Source organism: Musca autumnalis, unplaced genomic scaffold (genome assembly GCF_047663935.1).
Source record: "Musca autumnalis isolate F117 unplaced genomic scaffold, ASM4766393v1 scaffold_2, whole genome shotgun sequence".
NCBI lineage: Eukaryota > Metazoa > Arthropoda > Insecta > Diptera > Muscidae > Musca > Musca autumnalis.
The window spans coordinates 118,445,052-118,465,964 of record NW_027411755.1 but is presented as its reverse complement, the minus strand read 5'-3'; the positions used below and the strand labels follow the sequence as shown (position 1 = coordinate 118,465,964).

At 35.7% G+C, this 20,913-nt stretch overlaps 3 protein-coding genes and 1 pseudogene across 5 annotated transcripts; 1 reads left to right on the top strand and 3 right to left on the bottom strand.

Moving 5' to 3' along the window:
* Positions 1-1,639: 1,639 nt before the first annotated feature.
* LOC141394523 (uncharacterized) lies at positions 1,640-16,530 on the top strand. 2 transcript variants are annotated; one of them, XM_073969077.1, is made up of 4 exons: positions 1,640-1,710; positions 14,874-15,248; positions 15,318-15,394; positions 16,154-16,530. In XM_073969077.1, exons 2-4 carry the CDS (start codon positions 14,882-14,884, stop codon positions 16,448-16,450), a joined length of 741 nt encoding a protein of 246 aa, XP_073825178.1. In that variant the 5' UTR covers positions 1,640-1,710; positions 14,874-14,881; the 3' UTR covers positions 16,451-16,530. The 2 variants fall into 2 exon arrangements, with proteins under 2 accessions (XP_073825178.1, XP_073825176.1); XM_073969075.1 differs by lacking the exon at positions 1,640-1,710 and having other exon boundaries at positions 14,737-15,248.
* LOC141394525 (exocyst complex component 1-like) lies at positions 7,885-12,512 on the bottom strand (annotated as a pseudogene).
* Positions 12,805-14,649, bottom strand: LOC141394522 (uncharacterized). 2 transcript variants are annotated; one of them, XM_073969074.1, is made up of 3 exons: positions 14,585-14,649; positions 12,993-14,036; positions 12,805-12,923 (listed from the first exon to the last, which is right to left on the bottom strand). In XM_073969074.1, the coding sequence occupies exon 2, from the start codon at positions 13,913-13,915 to the stop codon at positions 13,019-13,021; it is 897 nt and encodes a 298-aa protein (XP_073825175.1). In that variant the 5' UTR covers positions 13,916-14,036; positions 14,585-14,649; the 3' UTR covers positions 12,805-12,923; positions 12,993-13,018. The 2 variants fall into 2 exon arrangements, with proteins under 2 accessions (XP_073825175.1, XP_073825174.1); XM_073969073.1 differs by lacking the exon at positions 14,585-14,649 and having other exon boundaries at positions 12,993-14,084.
* Positions 16,531-16,743: 213 nt separating the features above from the next.
* Positions 16,744-19,641, bottom strand: LOC141394524 (transmembrane protein 230). The gene is made up of 2 exons (XM_073969078.1): positions 19,275-19,641; positions 16,744-17,032 (listed from the first exon to the last, which is right to left on the bottom strand). The coding sequence occupies exons 1-2, from the start codon at positions 19,449-19,451 to the stop codon at positions 16,847-16,849; spliced, it is 363 nt and encodes a 120-aa protein (XP_073825179.1). The 5' UTR covers positions 19,452-19,641; the 3' UTR covers positions 16,744-16,846.
* Between the last annotated feature and the right edge of the window lie 1,272 nt (positions 19,642-20,913).

Sequence of the window (20,913 nt, the reverse complement as noted above, 5' to 3'; positions counted from 1 at the left end):
TGGATAGCTCTCACTGGACCGCCTTTAATTTCCAGTTCCGACATTTTCTTTTCTATGCCCAGAATCTTCTCATCTTGAGCCAGAAATTTCTCGTCAACAGACAAAATCTTTTTATCCAACTCTTTCATTTGTACCTCCACGTTTTCTACTCTCTTTTCAATCACTATCGTGATATTCTCGAGTTTCTCGTTAATTTTTCTAGAATTCTCTTCCAACTCCTCTTTTAAGTTTCTTGAATTTTCTTCAAACATCCTAGAATTCTCTGCCATTAAGTTTTCGGTGATTTTTCTAGAGTTCTCTTCTAACTTTTCCTCTAATTTGTCGTCGAATTTGGCGAATCTTTCCTCCAATTTTCTGGAATATTCTTCACTCTTTCTGGAATTTTCTTCCATTTTAGCATCTAATTTCTCCATCATTTTGCTGGAATTTTCTTCAACCATTCTACAATTTTCCGCTTTCATTTCCATCACAAGTCTGGAAGTTTCTTCATTCTTTCTAGACATCTCTTCTAACATCTTACTGTTGTCAGATTTCATTTCCAGCATCATCATAGCCAGCATTGATTTCAAATCGTCACCCCTGGCAGCTACCGACGAAACTTCCTCAACGCTGGATTCGCCCTTTGCCGATAACTCGACTTCCTCCTTACCGTCGAACTCATATTCATCGATGTTCATTCCACGGCGCTCGAACTCTTCCAACAAGCGTTTTTGTAGTTCGGCCTTGTTGCCAGTAGAACACAACTCCAACTTACTTAGCTCCTTCTTCAAGTCTTCCACTCGTAGATCCTTAAACTTCATTGTAGGATGATCGTAATCCCACTTCTGACACCAATTGTTACGGAATTAGATTTAACTAATGTCCGTGTAGACGTTGTTTTATTCCCCGATACGATTTGTACCAAATAAAACAGGGTTCGTTTTAGATTACGTTTCTACAATGCTTTATTTACTTTATTACACTTATTCAGAACCGACTTTAATTACTAAGCACACAGCAAGTCTCTAGTTAGCACGCAGCTACTCTTTTACTGATCTGTTCAGTTCAACGCTTAAAACACAACTCAACTCGTCATTGCCAGTTCCCCTGTATTTATACCCCAAAGTCTCCCTGTTCGAGAAATATCTAGAACATATGGCAACACCTCGAATCTGTACAACGAACACACAGACGCACATTCGCGCTAATGGGTACTTTACACGATATGTATTTTACATATGGGTTGTCACTTTGCGTATACATTTTGTATATAAAAAGTGACAACCCATATGTAAAATACATATCGTGTAAAGTACCCATAAGCGAACAACCATACTCACATACATACATGGGGGAATACAAGCGGACGACAAGCACAGTAATGACGTAATTACAACAACAAACAAATGCAAGAAATAAGAAATGACAACTAAACGATAATTACAAACAAAAGCACATTAATGAAAGGTAAGTAACATCTAGAATAATGAAGAGAGTTCTACATGGTAGTTGTTGTTGCTTAAATAGAGTAACTGCGTAATAAAAACTTTACGTTACAATTCAAATTTTTAAATTATCGGAAATTAAACTAAACTAACTTAAACCTATCAGTTACATTCGTAACAATATAAACAAGCGGATTTTAAAACAGCAGCAAACAAAATGAAGCAAACTCAACGAAAACGGTCAAGAAATTTTACAATGGAAGAAGAACTTCTACTTGTGAATTTGGTGGGAGAGCAAAAACATTGTATAGAAAACAAAAAGTCTGACGCGGTGGTTTGGAAACAAAAAGAAGAAGCTTGGCGGAAAGTTGATATGTTGTGGATTGTGTTTTAAATCTGAAATATAATGCAATTTTGTGTGTTAAATGCGTCTTAAAATAATTTTGAAATTGAACTTGCACTGGCATGTGTAAACACACAAGAAAACAGCATGCCAGTCGAACACTTTTTCGGCATTTTCGAGTATAATACATGTACTCAATTGGCACCAATTTACTGGCATGTGTAACGGAAGTGTTACGTGAAAACCAGGAAACAAGAATGAAAGAAATTTTGTTTATGTTTCTGTTAATTACGAATGGTGTCGTGGAAAACGGGTTAATTCGTGTACGTCGTTCGACAGGCGAACACCGTAATTGAAACGCTCGTGTGAACATGATATAATGGTCTTACAGAAAGAACATGGTACAATAATACAGGTAGCATTATCATGCCAGCTGATGGTAACATAATGTGTCAATTGCATTGAATTGATGTCAAATTTTGACATCTTATGTTGCCAACAATTGCCTATGCGGCTACCTGTGTATTTGTACCATGAGAAAGAATACATAATTGAAATACTTGAAGATGATGACAGAAGACCTATGCCCATGATGAAATTATAAGGTGGCGTAAAACGGCCAGCTGATTGGTTTCAATCTGTCAAATATTTTGTTATTGTGAATAAATTGTATGAAAACGTAAACAAACATTTTGACATGTTGAAGAGTTTTCGGCCAAAATAGAGTTGTTGTTGTGCTACTTACGTGACCTGTTAAATAGATCTTGCCTATGCCCTGATTTAAAAAAAAACCCTCTAAAACGCTATTGCCCATTTTTCCAAGAGAAAGAACGAAGGAAATATTCAAAATTTCTGACAGCAAAAAAAAAAAATATGCACGTAACGAGAATATTGAGGCGTTGAGTTACATTTTTCCTTGAGCGGAGATTCCATGAATAAATTTTTATATGTAAAACATTCAAGTTATAACGATATAAATTGTGTTGAGAGGTAAAGTGGGATATAATTATTGTACATGATTTAGAAATATTTATCAAAGACTTTTTGCCAGTCCGAACAGTTAATGTTAGTTCAACGTAAATGATTTGTATTCCATGCTACAATTTTCCATATTAATGATCTTAACAAGAATAATAAAGGAAACATTTAACATTTTTATGCTAGACTTGGGTATAAAAATACGACAATATGTATGTTCCTCACTTACCTTCGGCCAATTTCGTTTCGTCGTCATTAAATAGCCTATCTTTGGATGCTGATAATAATGCCAAGCCATATTTGGCCCAGCACCTAGCTACATCGGCATAACGATGTTTAAATGTTTCCTGAATTTCAGTTTTTTGCTCTTCCGTCAAATTTGGTGGTGTTAACATTGTTGCCTCATGTTCTGACATAACCAATGTAGCCGCAGCCAAATGATGACGCGCTTGTTTAAACATATTTTGTCCTATAAAATACTGGGATAACGTTGCTGCATTCAAGGCAAAATCAATGGGTTCATAGGATTTGGCTTCAACTTGACGTCTCAGTGTCATGTGACAGTATTGAGCAGATTTTTCAAGTTCACCCAAATGACCATACACCTGAGCCAAATAGAATGAACAAAGCGTATAAAGACTTTCAAGTTCTTTAAGGCTGTTTAAGTAAGAATTAATATTTAGGTTAAATTTGCATTGTTTGGTAATGCTCGCTTTTCGCCTTACATTCATTGTGTTCGATTTGAATACTCGTTAGAAAACGGCCTACTCCTTTTTTGTTGCAACAGTGATCTGTCATTTAGGAGTTTTCTAATGAGTGCTGTTTTTGCGCCTACGCGACCTTTCGGCATTATTATTGACTCTTCGTTTTTTCATCGCCATCCGTAACACAGGTAATCTGTTCTCCATACTTTTCCCTTTATTTATAATTATTTATTTACTCAATAAAGCTTCTGCTTTTATATTCTTTGAAACTAAATCGTTCGTGTTTTTATTTATCTCTTTTTCGAAACGCAATTTCGGCGCCTTTACATTTTGGTCCAATCGAGCCGGATACGAGCTTTTGGAGTTTTCGTTTTTCTAATTGGTTTTTGTTTATTCTCGCAGCCATCAACATCATAATCATCCTAATCAACTTCATCAACATCTTCACTAACATCATTATCATCCCCAAAACATCAACAAACCAACAGGTGAGTGCAGTGTTTTATTATTGTGAGCTCGCGTTGTGAAAAAAAATAACAAAAATCTAAACAAAGTTAAATAAATATCCATCGTCCAAAAATTCTTTTCGTTCTCATTGCAACAACAATACATACATATGGCCGCTTTACAACGCGTCGCGTATTCCTTTTTGTCGTTTCTGATTTTTTCGGTGTTATTATTTAAACAGTGAAAACCAATAAAAAATAATTTAGCTTGCAAAAAATATTGTGGAAAAAGTGCAAACATTTTAGTCAAAAACGGTGTATTTTTCATTAGTGAATGGTGGTGTAATTATTAATAAAATTTAATTAACAGTCGTGTTAAATTTTGCTAATTTTATTAATAAAATAATTCATTTGTTTATCGGGAATTAATTACTTTATTATTTCCATCGTGTCACCACTGTGTTGTTGTGCCTAACAAAAGGAAAAAACCACCGAAAAATACACAAAACTATTCCTTTAATATTCGCAGTATTCCCTGTTCAATAATACACAATAATATAAACATACATACGCTAGTGACATACTAAAGGCCCCGGCACATACGGTCCGTTGAGCGTCGCGTTACAACAACCACATGAAAACTTCAAGAACAAACTTGGCATCACCTACACTATTTCGTGTGGTTGTTGTTCTTAAGCCCCCGGCACATACGGTCCATTGTGCGTCGCGTCACTCGTTAGAAACAACAACTACATGAAAAAAGTGTAAGTGATGCCAAGTTTGTTCTTAAAGTTTTCATGTGGTTGTTGTAACGCGACGCACAACGGACCGTATGTATTTGGCCCTTTAACGCGTGACGCGACGCACATCGGACCGTATGTACCGGGGCCATTACGTCGTCGTCGGTCTCTTGCTTGTTATATACACACACATCACTTACATACCATTGCTTTAGGCAACGACAGCTAGCCTAGGGAAAATATTTTTTTTTCGTTTCTCTTTTGTTTGCGTGTACGCTACACACATCGGGTCGGTCGATTGGGGCTGGTTTACACGTTGGGTACAAAAGAGAAAATTGTTTGCATATTAAATTGCAGTGTGTGTATTGGTATGTTCCAGAACTGCAATAATCTACTAATTTTTACTATTTTCTTCGATAACATAAAGGGAAAATTGTTATCGTAGTAAAAATTAGTAGATTCTTGCAGGTCCTGGAACAGAGCATTTATATAAAAATAAATACATTTTTGGACATTTTCGTTTATCGTGCACCCTACAGTCCGCATTTACGATAATATTAATCGGTTTGGAAAAAATTATTATTTTATTGTTATTGGACATAAAAATAGTAATTTTTTGCCGTTTTTAATAATTTTTGGTATCGTAAAAAATATTTCAATCCTATTTATTGAATATTTTAACATAAATATTACATATTTATATACTATTTTTTGCTTTTTCGAAATCTTTTTGCTTTTTGTCGATATTTTATATTCTTTTTTGGAACATTTATCGAAATTATTAAAGGGAAAAAGTTAGTTTTTCGTTTGTTATAGAACATTTTCGGCGATTTTTGTTGATTTTTCTCAATTTTTCGTAAATTTTGCTATTTTTGGTTGATTTTTTCGTGAAAAATCTTGGAAATTCTTGTTGGATTTGGAAAGAAATTGGATCTTTTCGCAAGAATTTAAACATTTTTCGATTATTTAAGTTGGAATTTTTCGCTTTTATTGTTTTTTGTCGCATTTTCTGCTTGAAAAGCTTGGTTTGATTTTTTCGTAAATTTTGAAGTTTTCGTGTGATTTTAAAGAAAATCTTTGCAAAATGCCTTTCACTCCTCTCAATGATTTTACCCGAGTTTCGGATAATTTGGTAAAATTTTGTGCCAAAATTAAAGACGCGAAGGAAGAAGATTTAGATTTCTTTATTTTAGAAGTGAAAAGTACCGAGTTGGTTAAAAACTGGTCCAAGGTGGAAAGTTCGTTTGACAGTTGCCTCGAGTATTTGAAATCGGCTGAGGATACAACTGCGGAAGACATTGGTGTTGTCGATGGTAAATACGCGGTTGTTTATGAACTTTTCATGGAATGTCAGGCCATAATAAATAAATATTTGAACAAATTTCGGCGGTCTCGAAAATCGTCCTTGAGCTCATATAGCAGTTCAGTGGTGTCGTTAAATCAGGATCTTTCCGATATTCCTAAGGATGGACAGGGTTCGTCTGTCACTCCTAGGGAAGCCCAGAGAAGTGATCCCGGTTTAAATAACACGACTTCGTCTACCCATACTGTTCGAAATGTGGGTACTCAGACTTCTAGCTCCCCAATATCAGGTATTGGGAATTCTAGGGATAGCTCGAATTTTGCTATTGACCCGCCAAATTTAGACATTGTCCATAATTTAGCTTTGCCTCCATGCGATATTCCCGTTTTCGAAGGTGATTTTCTCTCGTGGCCTACTTTTAGAGACTTATTTAGCACGGTTTATATTACAAATTCTAGATTGTCGGATATTGAGCGTCTTTGTCATTTGACGCAAAAAACTAGTGGGGAAGCTCGTGAAATTGTTTCTAAATTCCCTTTGACTCACCGTAGCTTTAGTCTTGCTTGGAATGCTTTGAAATCGACGTATGATAATCCTCGTTTGTTGATTCATAGTCAGTTCAAAGTATTATTTTCGCTTCCGGTACTTGAAATCGAGACGTGTTCGGGTCTCAAAGAAATCCAGCGTGGTGTTAATGGTTGTTTGTCTGCAATGTCCATTTACGACGTTAGTACGGAAAATTGGGATCCGTTCTTGGTTTTTATTTGTCTTCAAAGGCTCCCAAAATTAACACAAACTTTGTGGGAGCAAAGCGTGAAAGACAAATCGTATATTTCTTTGTGGAAAAATCTCGACAGTTTTCTAACTGAGCGAATTCAGACGCTCATGTGTCTTCACGATATGAGAGGAAATGATTCGGTTAAAAGGTCTAACGTGAATAAACTTCACTCGTACATGACTAATACGAATTCTTCTCGTTCTCCAAAGGTTTCGCAGAAAAATGATTGCATTCTTTGTCCCCAGCAGTTCCACTTGCTTTTTAAATGTATTCGATTCAAAAATATGTCTGTCTCGGCTAGGTTTTCCACTGTGAAACGTCGTAGATTGTGTGTGAATTGTTTGCGTACGGGGCATGAAGTATAAACTTGCAGTAGTCATCGTCGGTGTTCGAAATGTAATCGAAGTCATCACACCTTGCTACATCGTAGCGACTCGTCTACAATTAGTTCGAACTCCAGTGCTTCCTCGGTCAGCAGGAACACCCCTACTCCTTCTAGCTCTCCACCCGTCAATCCTCCTCGTCCATCAATATCTTCGGCATTTGTAGCTCGTCCTTCCAACCCTCCAACTCTCGACCCTTCTCGTCCAACCACATCCTCGGCATCTGTAGCTCGTCAGGTCTTTCATACATCACAGAATAAGTCGGTTCTGTTGGGAACAGCGATGGTCAACATAATGCATGGTGGTATTTCCTATCCAGCTAGGGCTTTAATAGACCCCGCCTCTGAATCCTCTTTTTTAACAGAGCGATTGCAGAATATGTTGAAACTTCCGGTATGTTCAACGAATGCGGTTATTTCGGGTGTGAATTGTGCAATTTCGGCAAATTCACAAAAAGTTTGTCCCATAAAAATTGGAAGCCCTTGTTATCCTTCGGTGTTATTAGAAACTCGTGCTTTGGTATTGCCGTCAATTTCTGGTAACTTGCCGTCGTTTTCTGTTTCCTCTGATTTAAGAGCTGAAATGCCAAATATTCGTCTGGCAGATGCTAATTTGTTCGATTCACGTCCTGTGGATCTGTTGTTGGGTGCAGACTTGTATCCAAAAATCTTGTTACAGGGTTGTCGTTCAATTCTATCGGGGACTTTGATTGCCCAAAATTCTGTGTTCGGATGGCTAGTCACTGGACCGATTCCTTTGTCGGAAAATCGAAATTAGCTGTGGATTTATCAAATTGGTTGGGACCATCCCCATTTTGTTCGCTACTCATTCGGAGTAGCATAATTTCGTAGATGTGTTCGTGCATCTATTATCGTATTATCGCTGCCTTAAAATCGGGTTCACTCCTTCGGCTAGAGTTTTGCGGCACAGTTTAGCGTCTAAACTTTTGAAAATCATTCTTATGGAAATTGGCTTGGAATTTCATTGTTGAGAGCAATCAAAACCCCTTTTTTTGGCCTATATTCGTGGCGAGTTTCTTTGGTGGCATGGAATGGCTTAGTCTAGACTAGTCGGATTGGTCTATTCGAGATCTGGCTCCGCTTGGTTCTGAAATTGAAATTTTTGGTATTATTCCTGCTATTTTGAAAATGTGCTGGAATAGTTTTCGTCACCCATGAAAGCACTTCGTGGTTTGGCTAACTGGTTGTAGTCGTATTCACAACTGTTTTTTCGTCGCAGAGTTAAGCGAGGTTCGAAATGGGTTAGTAATTACTGCCCAAAAAATCCATTTAGCAGACGAATATAAATGTCTAATGGTTAAAAATAGGTGCTCATTTATCACTCATCCTGTATCTGTCGTAATTGACGAACCGTTATCGCTTGTGAATCGGTTCCGTAATGTTCAAGCTCAAGTACATTTATATTCGTGTACCGGATATTAGTATGGTAAGCGCGTTGTGAAGCGGCTCATGTGTACTCTTTTGAACGCGGAGTAGAATATTAACTTCATCGTAGTAGAATGAGCGCTCCATATGAATCCGTCACTGCGGGTTCTACTAGAAAATGGAGATATGTCGAAATCCGTCACTGCGGATTAAAAAAAACTAAAAAAAAATATATAGTTGGCATCTGAATCCGTAACTGCGGGTTCTTCGTTATCGGCTTCGAACTCGAATTTCGTACTTTCCAGGTCGGAATCCATAACTGTGGGTTCCAATAGGACCTTGGCGGTTTCGGGCAATTCACACCATGTTCGTATGGTAGAAAGAGAGCGTACGTCCGTCACTGCGGACGATTCGTACACGCCTCATAAATATGGTTATCGGCTATGTAATTTGAATTTGCTCACAAATACACTGCACCACCTACTATTCTAGCATATATGATTACTTGTTATTGTACATAATTATCGATCTGTGTTACAACATTAATAATGTTGCAAGGTCGGCGCCAATGTTTAAGTAAGAATTAATATTTAGGTTAAATTTGCATTGTTTGGTAATGCTCGCTTTTCGCCTTACATTCATTGTGTTCGATTTGAATACTCGTTAGAAAACGGCCTACTCCTTTTTTGTTGCAACAGTGATCTGTCATCTAGGAGTTTTCTAATGAGTGCTGTTTTTGCGCCTACGCGACCTTTCGGCATTATTATTGACTCTTCGTTTTTTCATCGCCATCCGTAACACAGGTAATCTGTTCTGCATACTTTTCCCTTTATTTATAATTATTTATTTACTCAATAAAGCTTCTGCTTTTATATTCTTTGAAACTAAAACGTTCGTGTTTTTATTTATCTCTTTTTCGAAACGCAATTTCGGCGCCTTTACAAAGGCCTTTCCCTTCTTCCACTTCATCGGCTGTGCCAAAAACATCAGTTATGGCTAATGGAGTTGTCTTGCTTTCCATAAATTGCTTATATGATTTTTCGGCCTCGGGCAGATATTCAAAGGATTTCTTATATTCACTTCGATTCGCATATATAATACCCATTTCATTCATGGCACCCATATATGGAATAATAGCAGCGGGTTCCATTCGACGTTCTTGCACTAGATCCAAACATTCTTGCAAACATTTTTCACCTGCACTAGGCTCTTCGCAGAACACATAAATACGTCCCAAATCACGGCAAACGAATGCACGCAACACTTTATAAATGAAGTCATCTTTGCCATCATCTGCCTCTTCGGCCTGCACCGAAACCAGTTTTTCAGATTCTCTTTCATTTGCAGAAGTATATCCTTTGCAGAATAATGTGATCGGATCCGACAAATTAAGACAATGATAACTTTAAGATAATTTTAAAGGCAGGCCCCATACAAAAACATAATTTTTGGAAATCAGTTATTTTTTCCACAGGCATTTTAAATGAAACCGACGTTCACGCGCAATGTGTTTTTTGTTGTTTGAACGTTTGGGTAATTTTGCATCACGTATTGATTGCAACTGTTGTTGCATAAAACGATCGAAATTTCTTTTGACTTTAACAAGAACTGAGGCGAAAGTCATACTTAGAAAGGAATGTGTATCTTGTGCGGACATGACATGCTGTGTCAAACGATCCAATACATAAAGGGAGTAGCTAGAAGGCACATATGTATTTTGATTAGATGGATTTGGATTTTAAAATTTTACCCATTTAAAGACTCAAAATGGAAAAAGAAATTACTTACAAACAATCAAAGCGTTCAAAGCTCTGTATAAAGTTGACCAATTCTTCTTCTAGACATCCGAATAGGGCATCCATAACACGGCGTACATCTTCGTTAATCTGCCTATCAATTTTCTTTTGAGGGAACTGAGTACCTAATAAAGAATACCGAAAACTTAAAAATGTTTTGTCAAATAAAAGTCCTATTTAATTGTAGCTGAAGTGGGTGATAAAAGTATTGACTGTGACATATCAGTACTTTTTTCCATAACATCTGTGGGACTTATAACATCCATTTGAAAGAAATGTATACAGAATTTCTGTTCCTTTAAGGCTATTGGTTCCAATTCAGCTAAAACTTTTTCCAATACTGCATCGAAACGTTCACGATCTGCCGTATCCACGCCCGGGCCCCATTGATCTTGATTAACTCCCAATGTCCCGTGGGGAACAGATGAAACAGCATTTTTCTTTGAAATCGATGATGATGAAACATCCAAGTCTTCACGGGAATTACGAAGCTTTTCCGAGATTTGAAGTTTCGCCTGTATAAAGACAACAATTTAATTAATTTCATTAATTCCAATGAGCAATTCAATAAAAATCAAGATCGACTTCAATAATTGGTCTGTTGCAGAATAATTGGTCTGTTCCTTATGATATCGAAAATATGTATAAAAAATAGTAGATTCTTGCAGTACTGGAACAGATCATTTTTAACTAATAACAAATAATTAAAAACAATTAAATTACAGTTTTTTTGGAACTAGAAAATAATGTTTCATGATGGAATCTCTCACTTACCAAATTGAAAAAATTCCGTATATCACGCTCATAAATTTTACTAAAAGCGTTGGTGTAAACCGTTGTTAAACCTTCATATTTTGTTCGATCCATTGCCTTGATCCAATGCATTAATTCCGTATAGGGCATTAGTTCTTGATGGACAGATGCATGATTGGGTAAAATTAAATCAGTGTTAGATGGCTGTGTATCACCAATTTGATTGGATAAATGTATCAGAAGACAATTCAAATGTTTAATAACCGGTAAGAGAAAGATTTTCTTCCAATTTTCAAAGCGTTTCATTTGATCACGTACTGCTGCCAAGCGTTGTAAAGACGGATCTATATCGCTGTTGTGGGCTTGCTGTAGACATTGTGCAGCTTCAATGGCAGCTTTTCGGCCTTCGGGTGTATTCAAAACTGGCGACTGTAAGACATTTTGATAGGCCACAGGGAAATCTAGTTTTGTCTAAAAAAGTGAATTTCATAAAATAGTCAATTGTTTGATCAAAGAGTATATTCTTAGCCTTACAATTATTTTGCTCAGCTCTTCTTTTAATTTAATGTTGTTGTTATTGGCTACTTTAATCATGGCATTTTTGCCTCCAATTTTTTCCATGGTCTCTTTTACATGACTCAAAATCTCTTCATATGAATCCAAACGTTCCTCAAATTTATCAGCCTCTCCAATGGCTTTATCAATGTGTTCCATCAGCATCATTACTTGCCAAAACGGATTGAATATTTGCCTAAAGGAATGAAAACGAATTATTATTATTCCTAAAAGGTTCTTATTTGTTATTTATGTATTTCTTTTCTCATATGCCCAGCTGTAAATCTACTTACCCCATCTAAATCATGCAACTCCTTGGAAAGCTTTTCAATCAACACCTCTGCATCCTTCACAGCATAATCACATTCGGTAAAAAGTTTCGACAGCTCGTTTGATTCCTTATCCGTCAATGCTGTAAATTCCATGGAACTCAGATTCTTCTTCGTCCTCCGTTTCGGCACCACTTTTTCGCATACCACCATCACGATTGCCCATATCACTTACACCCACACCAATACCCCCACTATTGACTCCACCATTTTTCTCTGGTGACTTATCCATTAGCCATGCGTTAGGTATATTACGAAATTCAGCTTTAACACCACGTCCACGTCCATGTTTCTGAACTTGTTTGTAGAGAACAGCCAAAAAATGTTGTCTTTCATGCAGATATAGGGCATACCATTTATATAGTTTCCACCTGATTATCGAACTCATGAATTTCAAATTGTTCACTACGTCCGTCCACCCATTTGATTTCGTCCAATTGCCAAACGCGTTTCTTTTTATATTCGCTGTCCTTCTGTTCAGCCGCTTTAACCAAACACATTGTAGATGGTAACATAATGTGTCAATTGCATTGAATTTATGTCAAATTTTGACATCTTATGTTACCAAAAAGGGCAGGTTGCTGGTACCTTCTTATTGTATCATGATCACAAAGTCATATTTTCAATTAAATTCAAATTTATTTTATATAGATGAGAACCTAGCGGTGCGGTTCGAAATACTACAAAAGCAAAAGATTAAAGCTAACAATGTATTACATTTATAAGTCTCAAATAATTCAATAACAGGAATTAAAGTAACATTAAATAGCAGTAAATGAATGAAGAAATTTTAATTATTTTGCCATGACTACAAAAATAATGCACTCTAATTAATTAATATAATTAATTTAGAATACAAAGTATATATGTACATAGCTGAGTCTTATGTAAATGAGTGTTATAAGAACGTGTGCATGTGAAACTGTTGCATGTACTGGTGCTAGTGTTTCTGTTGCAGTGCATGCAGTTGTGCAGTTGGTTTTAAACAGCCTGCTGTTGTTCTGTTCTAGAAGAAGAAAGAGAAAGGGAAGATTTAAAGACATACATATGTCACATAAATACATACGTCACATACCTTAAACTGTTGATATGTTTGTTTATCTAATGTATTCTGAAATAGTCGACGTTGCATTTCTTTTTTTTCGTCAGTTCCTTCTCGTGGTTGCGCAAGCGTTTCTTCGATATATATGAGGGAATTTTGTCAAGGATATCTGATAAAGTTCCCCTTGGCATGTTATGCTCTTCAGCAATTTTGGAAATATGTTTTCCAAAATAGAGAACCGATTCTCTCACAGCTGATTTCATGTCCTCTAAATTGTATGGCCTTGGTTTTTTAAATTTCCTTTGATGCACAAAAACATCAATTTCTTCTTCTAATTTCCTCTTAAGATCAATGAAATCGGAACAAGAGGTTTGAATAGACGACTCTCTATGTTGTTCGTCAATGATCTCCATGAGAGCATCTCGTGGGACTTTGTATGTATTGAGAACCGTCTCAATGTCAACCCGAAATTCAACACAAGCACGTACTGCAAGTGCCATCATTTCGTCTTGGTCATGTTGAGGAGTATTATCGGTCTCGGCCTGGTCATGTTGAGGAGTATTATCGCCCATCATTGTATGGTCATGTTGAGGAGTATTATCGCCCATCATTGTATGGTCATGTTGAGGAGTATTATCGGTCTCGGCGTGAGTATTATCGGTCTCGGCGTGAGTGTTATCGGTCTCGGAATGGTCATGTTGAAGAGTATTATTGCCCATCATTGTATGGTCATGTTGAGGAGTATTATCGCCCATCATTGTATGGTCATGTTGAGGAGTATTATCGCCCATCATTGTATGGTCATGTTGAGGAGTATTATCGGTCTCGGCGTGAGTATTATCGGTCTCGGCGTGAGTATTATCGGTCTCGGCATGGTCATGTTGAAGAGTATTATTGCCCATCATTGTATGGTCATGTTGAGGAATATTATCGCCCATCATTGTATCGGTCATCATTTCATGTTGACAATGACTATCGGCATGGCATTTTGTAATAGGTGCATTCGTAATGTATACAGTGCAGTTCTCTATTTTAATAGTTTGTCCACAAGAACGATAGATTGGCTGAAAGTCTTTGCTGAAATTAAAATTATACAATTAAATTATTCTAGTTTTTTCACGACTCCGGGTCGACTCCGAGAGTAAAATACTATGCCACTAAAAATGAATAAAATTTGCACAAATTGTTAAATTTGTCCTATATTTTGGCCTATATAGGCTAATGTGTTAGTTTCTCCTTACATATTCATTAGAAAGGACATTCGAATAGATTCGAACATATCAATATTGTTTCAGCCGAATCTTACATTGAAAAATAGCAAAGTTAGAACGTTTTTGTCGGTTTTCCTTTTTTGCACGAATATATTCTGGACGGAATTCTTCCGTTAAGCTTTCAAAATAAGTGAAAATGAAGGAGCAATACAAATCATAAGGACTACATGCAAAACAATTATAGACAATTCATGACCAAATTTCAAACTGGATGTAAGCCAACATTTTAGTGTGCTTAGCCTCAAAAGCCAGTTGTAAAGCTCAATAACAGCCATTTTTCTTGAAATGTAAACATAGTATTATATGCCATGTGTAGCTCTGTTCCTTTACGTGCCTGAGGTTACCATTTCTTACCATTTTTAACCTGCAAAGCGTTCCTTTACTTCAACAAGCATACAATTTATATGAGACCAGTTCACCACTTTTACCCTTTTTTGCCACTGTTACCATTTTTTAAAGTAAAGGAACAGACCATGTGTTAGTAAATCAGGGTTGTATTTTAGAACAAATTGTCTTGTGTAAACGCTCAATAAACGAATGAACTGAATATGGTTCCGTTCGTTCGTTTCACGGAATCGCTCCTTTGAACACAATTCGAATAATTTTATTTCAAAATATAAACAAGCGGATTTTAAAACAGCAGCAAACAAAATGAAACAAACTCAACGAAAACGGTCAAGAAATTTTACAATGGAAGAAGAACTTCTACTTGTGAATTTGGTGGGAGAGCAAAAACATTGTATAGAAAACAAAAAGTCTGACGCGGTGGTTTGGAAACAAAAAGAAGAAGCTTGGCGGAAAGTTGAGGACGGTTTTGCAGCTACAACTGGATTACGTCGATCTTTCAAAGCACTCCGTGACAAATATGACCATATGAAACGTAGAGCAAAGAGAGAAATGGTCGAACAGAATTTGGAGGGTGCTGACTTCAAAATGTCAACAGTGTCGCAGAGTGTTTTGTCCATGCTGGGAGATTTGGCAACAGATTTGGATAATACTTATGATGATGGCGATATTGGTGAGTTCCATAAATGAAAGACACATACAAATTTTATGAAAACTTGACAATTTTATCATTTTATTGCAGTTATTAAACCTGAACCCATTGTTTATTTTGATGAAGACGGATGTAATGAATTCCACGAGGAAAGCAACAGTGAATATGTGAGTCAACAGTTTAGTTTTATCCATTTAAATGGGTATCATGTATATGTCACCACCTCCAGTTTTATAGACTCCATATCAGTAGTGGAATTCTGTAACTCAGTTTTTCAGTTACCGACAAAAATCTCTAAAATTAAAACAAAAAATTATGAATGAAAAGTTGAAGTAATAGTTGACAACACTATTGCTATCGGTAGAATCTTACGACTTTTTATTGGTGGTTAACTTACCGAATAACATCGTAGATTGCCGAAATTATAAGCATTTTAATTTTACCGATTTTTGTCGGTAACACAAAAAATGAGTTAGAGAATCGCACTACAGATGAGTAAGGGGGTTTTTAGGGTCTGCATTGCTTGAAAGTAATTGGTACAGATATGCTGACTTCCGTATCGTCAATTGCATTGTGTTGTACAAACTTCGTCAAAATATTTCAGTTGCACGCTCATAAATTGTTCCTTGAAAGTGCAACTAAATGTATCAGAAATAAAAATGATAGGTACATGTTTGCGTTTTACCTGCTTTAAAAATGCGTACTTTTGATGTTTTGAAACACGTAGCTTCGTAGTTGTTAATTGCAACGTTCATTTGTAAAGCAACTGACGATACCGAAGCCAGCCATGTACATAACATATACGTCAAATAAATCCTTTCGTAAATGAAATCGTTCAGAGATTTCCCTTTTTATTAAAGAAACTGTGGCCCTATCAATGTTCGATATGAAGTTTCATTTAATTTTCAATTTTTATATATTTTCAGAGCCACGCTTTGAGTGCCTCCATTGAAAGAAACAACTCGTCTATTTGGAGACCAAATAATTCTTTACATGAGCCTACATCAAAAGAGGGTGTGATCGACTGCAAAAGAAAACGAAATTTGGAAGAAGAAAAAATAGAGCTTGTTCTTTTACAGCAGGAGTTTTATAAGAATGAAAATGTTCGTGCTCAGGAGAAGCATGAACAAGAAATTATCTCATTAAAGCTTAAAAATGAAATTTTGCAATTAGAGTTAGAGGAGAAGAAATTGAAAATAAAGGAATTAAAAGACCTAAAATAGATTTAGAAACCAATTAAAATAACTGAAGTACAAATTCAAACGCAAGTAGTTTAGTAAAGTATAGATTTAAGAAAACCACAGAATCGTCTAAATCGGCAGGTACACATTTAATTATTTGGGTTGATCGGAACGGAACATTTAAGGATAAAACTCAATCATTCATTTGCAGTAAAATAATAGTTCGAATTTTTCTCGGTTATTCTTTTAACAAAAATGAAGCGGAGTAAGCAAGAAAAGTCCATTGGGGTTTTTCCTTGTCGCAATTTGATACTTCTAAAATAAATAACAAAAACTATGTTTATTAATTTTATTATTGCATTGGGGTCAGTTTTTGTTATGCAAGTAAAAAATATATAACTATATACAAGCTAAGTCTATATCAACATTTCCATTTACTTATAACATTGGAATATCTTCGACGGTAAATCCATCACGCTTTAAACAAATACAAAGTAGAATGTAACCATAGTAACCACCTGGGATGAACATTAATATTCCCAATATCAGAAGAGGCCAGGCTCGATCGGCATATTTCTCACTTATGTATCCACTTGAAACTAAAATACTGCACGTCAAACATGTCTGAAAGTAAAAAAATATATATTTGAAACATACAAGTTCATAAAACATTTAAGTTAGAGTTGGGCAATCTAGTTCCCGGAGCGGATCGATCTTTCTAGTTCCTTTTCCCAAAAGGAACTAGTTCCTTAACATAGTTTCAAATAGTTCCGAGATCGAAATTATTCAACGAATCTATTGTTTCGTTTACATTAACCTAATCCACTCGATTTCAACTGTCAACTCTTTGCGTATATATACGTCAAATGAAAACTCATCTGAAATCCATTGGATTTCATTTGACGTTTAATGCTAGGTTTACATTTACGAAATCCACTCGATTTCAACTGTCAATTCCATTGGTCAAACGTCAAATGAAATCCAATGGATTTCAGATGAGTTTTCATTTGACGTATGCGCAAAGGAATTGACAGTTGAAATCGAGTGGGTTTCGTAAATGTAAACTTAGTATAAGCAATGGAATTGACAGTTGAAATCGAGTGGATTTCGTAAATGCCAACTCGCTATATCTCTTTCATCATTTGGTGGATGATTTGACATAATAATAAATAAACTGCAGCTATGTAAAATGAATGTGATTTACGTTTATTTAACAATGTGGCAGCATCTGAATAATGAACAAGATCGAGGTGTATGCAAAATTAAAGGAAGAATGAAAGGAACTATACGAACTAAAGGAACTATATGAACGAAAGAGTTGGATATGGTTCCAATAGTTCCTTGTCCGGAAAAGTTCCTTGGAACTAGTTCGTTCCGGAACTACACAACTCTAATTTAAATACAAATGGACAAATAATGTTTTTATTGCGGCTTTGTTTGGCATGGACTGATATTGTGGAACAATCAAGGGAAGGCGTGAAATGCACGAAATAAATGCAAAATAGCTGATCAACTGCTATTGAACAAAATACTGTCGTTTTAATGAGATTTCTAGCTAACTAGGCGTTTACACTAGACAGTTTGTCTTCAAATACAACTCTGATTTACTAACACATACATACATTTGTCGGCTGTCTCTCAGTTGTCTACCAGTTTTTCACAGACAGTAGGGTTAACAAATTTTTGACATTTTTGTGAAAAAGTAGTGAGATGATAAATTAAATGTGTTGAAAACAAAAGAAAATATACAAAAACAAAATAAGTGAACGGAAAACAAAAGGAAATCTATGGTTTTCATTCATAATTTTACAACTGTTTTTGCAGTTGTCTGGACGCATACGTCACAGAGGCATGTTTTGGGTTTTTGACAATCAATACATGAAGTAAACTGTCCTGTCTTTTGTAAACGCAGGGTAATTTTTAAAGTCATTTTTAAAGACTTTATTTTGTACTAAAAATTATAAGTTTTTTTAAGAAGCCGGCCTTTGGCCGGATTTTAAGACTTTCTCCTATGAACAGTTGCAAAAGTCGTCTACGCAAACAAAAGTACTCCCCATAAGTTTTAAAACGATACCCCTATTGCCCAAGCGGGCAATCAATCAATGTCATATGTGCTTTTCCATTGTTATACAGTCGCTAATGTGTGCAATATTGGGGATTTTCTTTACGCCATTTTCTTTTTGCGTCCATACCAGCAAAAATGCAGTGAAATTCTCCATATCGACGCCTCCAAACAATAGTATGCTAAGTCGACTTAGCATGTTTTCAAGTTCTTTACATTTTTATATTTAACGTCCTTTAACTTAAATTCTGTCAAATTTTGGTAATAATCGGACAATCCGAACAGAAGTTATAAACAAATATTTACTTAGCATAGTACTGAAGGTCAAAGAAATTTCCAAACTTTTAGAGCTTGTCCTGCAAAACTCACTGTTCAGAATTAGCAAACTATTATTTGGAGGTGTCGAACGTCCTTTAACTTATATTCTGTCAAATTTTGGTAATGATCGGTCAATCCGAACAGAAGTTATAAACAAATATTGACTTAGCATAGTACTGATGTTCAAAAAAATTTCCACATTTTGAGAGCTTCTCCTGCAAAACTCACTTTTTAGACTTAGCATACTATTATTTGGAGGTGTCGATATTGCCTGTATATTTTTGCTTTTTTTATTTTACATACACTCTAATTTTCAAAATTGTCATTATCTCACTTTAAGAAACACGAAACAACCTAATACACGCAACAACAAGAGCAATTAAGGCAAGTGTTACTCCCTTTTACGCATGTTGCATGTTATCTTTTATGGCGTCTGAGGTAAACTACAAAATTAAATTTTGAAAATTTCATTGAATGGATACTCACAGCTCCTGCTATAAAAAAGAATATAATAAATAAAACTGTTTTCCATGGAAACTTCCTTTCAGGTTTAACGAATTGTTCATCCACAAAGCCGCCGTCGGGGGCATCAAACTCTCCGTCTTGGATGTCCTCTGTTTCGAGAGGTGTATATGATGAATTGATTACACGACGTCGAGACATATTTATTCATATATGATTGCACTTTAAATATACATTCAATGTATATTACACTGTTCTTGCCATTAATTGTATCAACCGGCTCGGCTGCTGGGTCTTTGTCTTATTACTTTTGTACGATGTTTTGATTCTGTTTTTCTAAAAATAAAATAAACAAAACCGCAAGTGATTGTCGAAAAAATCGACTTTGGATAGACGACTTTCATGATCGACTCAACCTATGCGACTTTGTAGTAGAGTTGTATGGTTCTCGAATGAACTAGTTCAATTAAACGACTCATTGAAAATAGGTCTGCACGATTACAAAATGCTGTTCGGTAACAAACTTTTAAAGTAAAAGAGAGCCCCTTTCAACCTGGCGTTTGCATCCTAAGGATCGCCATATTGTTCCCTGATTGTTGGGGAGTCGCTTAAATTCCAAAAAAAAAAAAGAGAGCCCCAGCAAAAAAGTTTGGATGTACACATCCTTCCATGCAGTCCACACGGAGTTATGAAAAATGCACTCCGTTCGATACATTTTGGAAGCACGATTAAAGATCCCTATAAGCAAGCCTATTTGTTGATATAGGATATAGGAACTTTGCCACCCAGACAGGCGCCATCTATACCTAAATGACGGAATAAATTAAACATTTGTTTTGTTATTCTTATAGCCCGTTTCCACGGTAAGTCGTTCGTTCTCTATTCGTTGTTCGACCCATAACTACGAATAAATTACTTATTTCCCCACACAAAATTCTATGAACGAACGACGATTTTTCTACGTTGTTCGATTAGAAATACTCTCTGAACGACGAATAAATATGTCCCATCCCTAACAAATGAGAGAATTTATCGAAAAAATGAATTATGACATGTCAAAATTCAAAATTGAAAAATTTGTTAAAAACACAAAATTTATTAGAAAAAAGGAAAAAGATGAATGAAAATTAATGAACTAAACATTTTATATAGATGCAGAAGGAAGATGGTTATGTTTCCTTCCTAATTCCACACACATTACTTGTCCATTAGTTTAAAAATCGCGTAAAAAAAATCAGAAACAAAAAGGAAACAAATAAATGAAAGTCTGTATACACAAATAATGTCTTGACAAGTCTCTCTCTCTCTCTTTAATTTTGGAAACAGAAACATATAAAAATATACTGAAAATACAAAATTATTCAGAATTTATGGAAAAAATGAATGTGTGTAGTTTAATGTGGAAGATACATTTGAAGGAAAGTCTATTGCTTTTCCTACTCATTAAATGTATATTTTATGTGTTTTCGGTTCAAATTTTCGTGAAAACAAGGAAACAAAAATGAAGGAAATTTTGTTTTTGTTTCTGTTAATTACGAATGGTGTCGTGGAAACGGGTTAATTCGTGTACGTCGTTCGACAGGCGAACAAAGTAATTGAAACGCTCGTGTGAACATGACATTAAATCTTTCTTGACATTTTTGTAAAAATAAGTGTGATAATA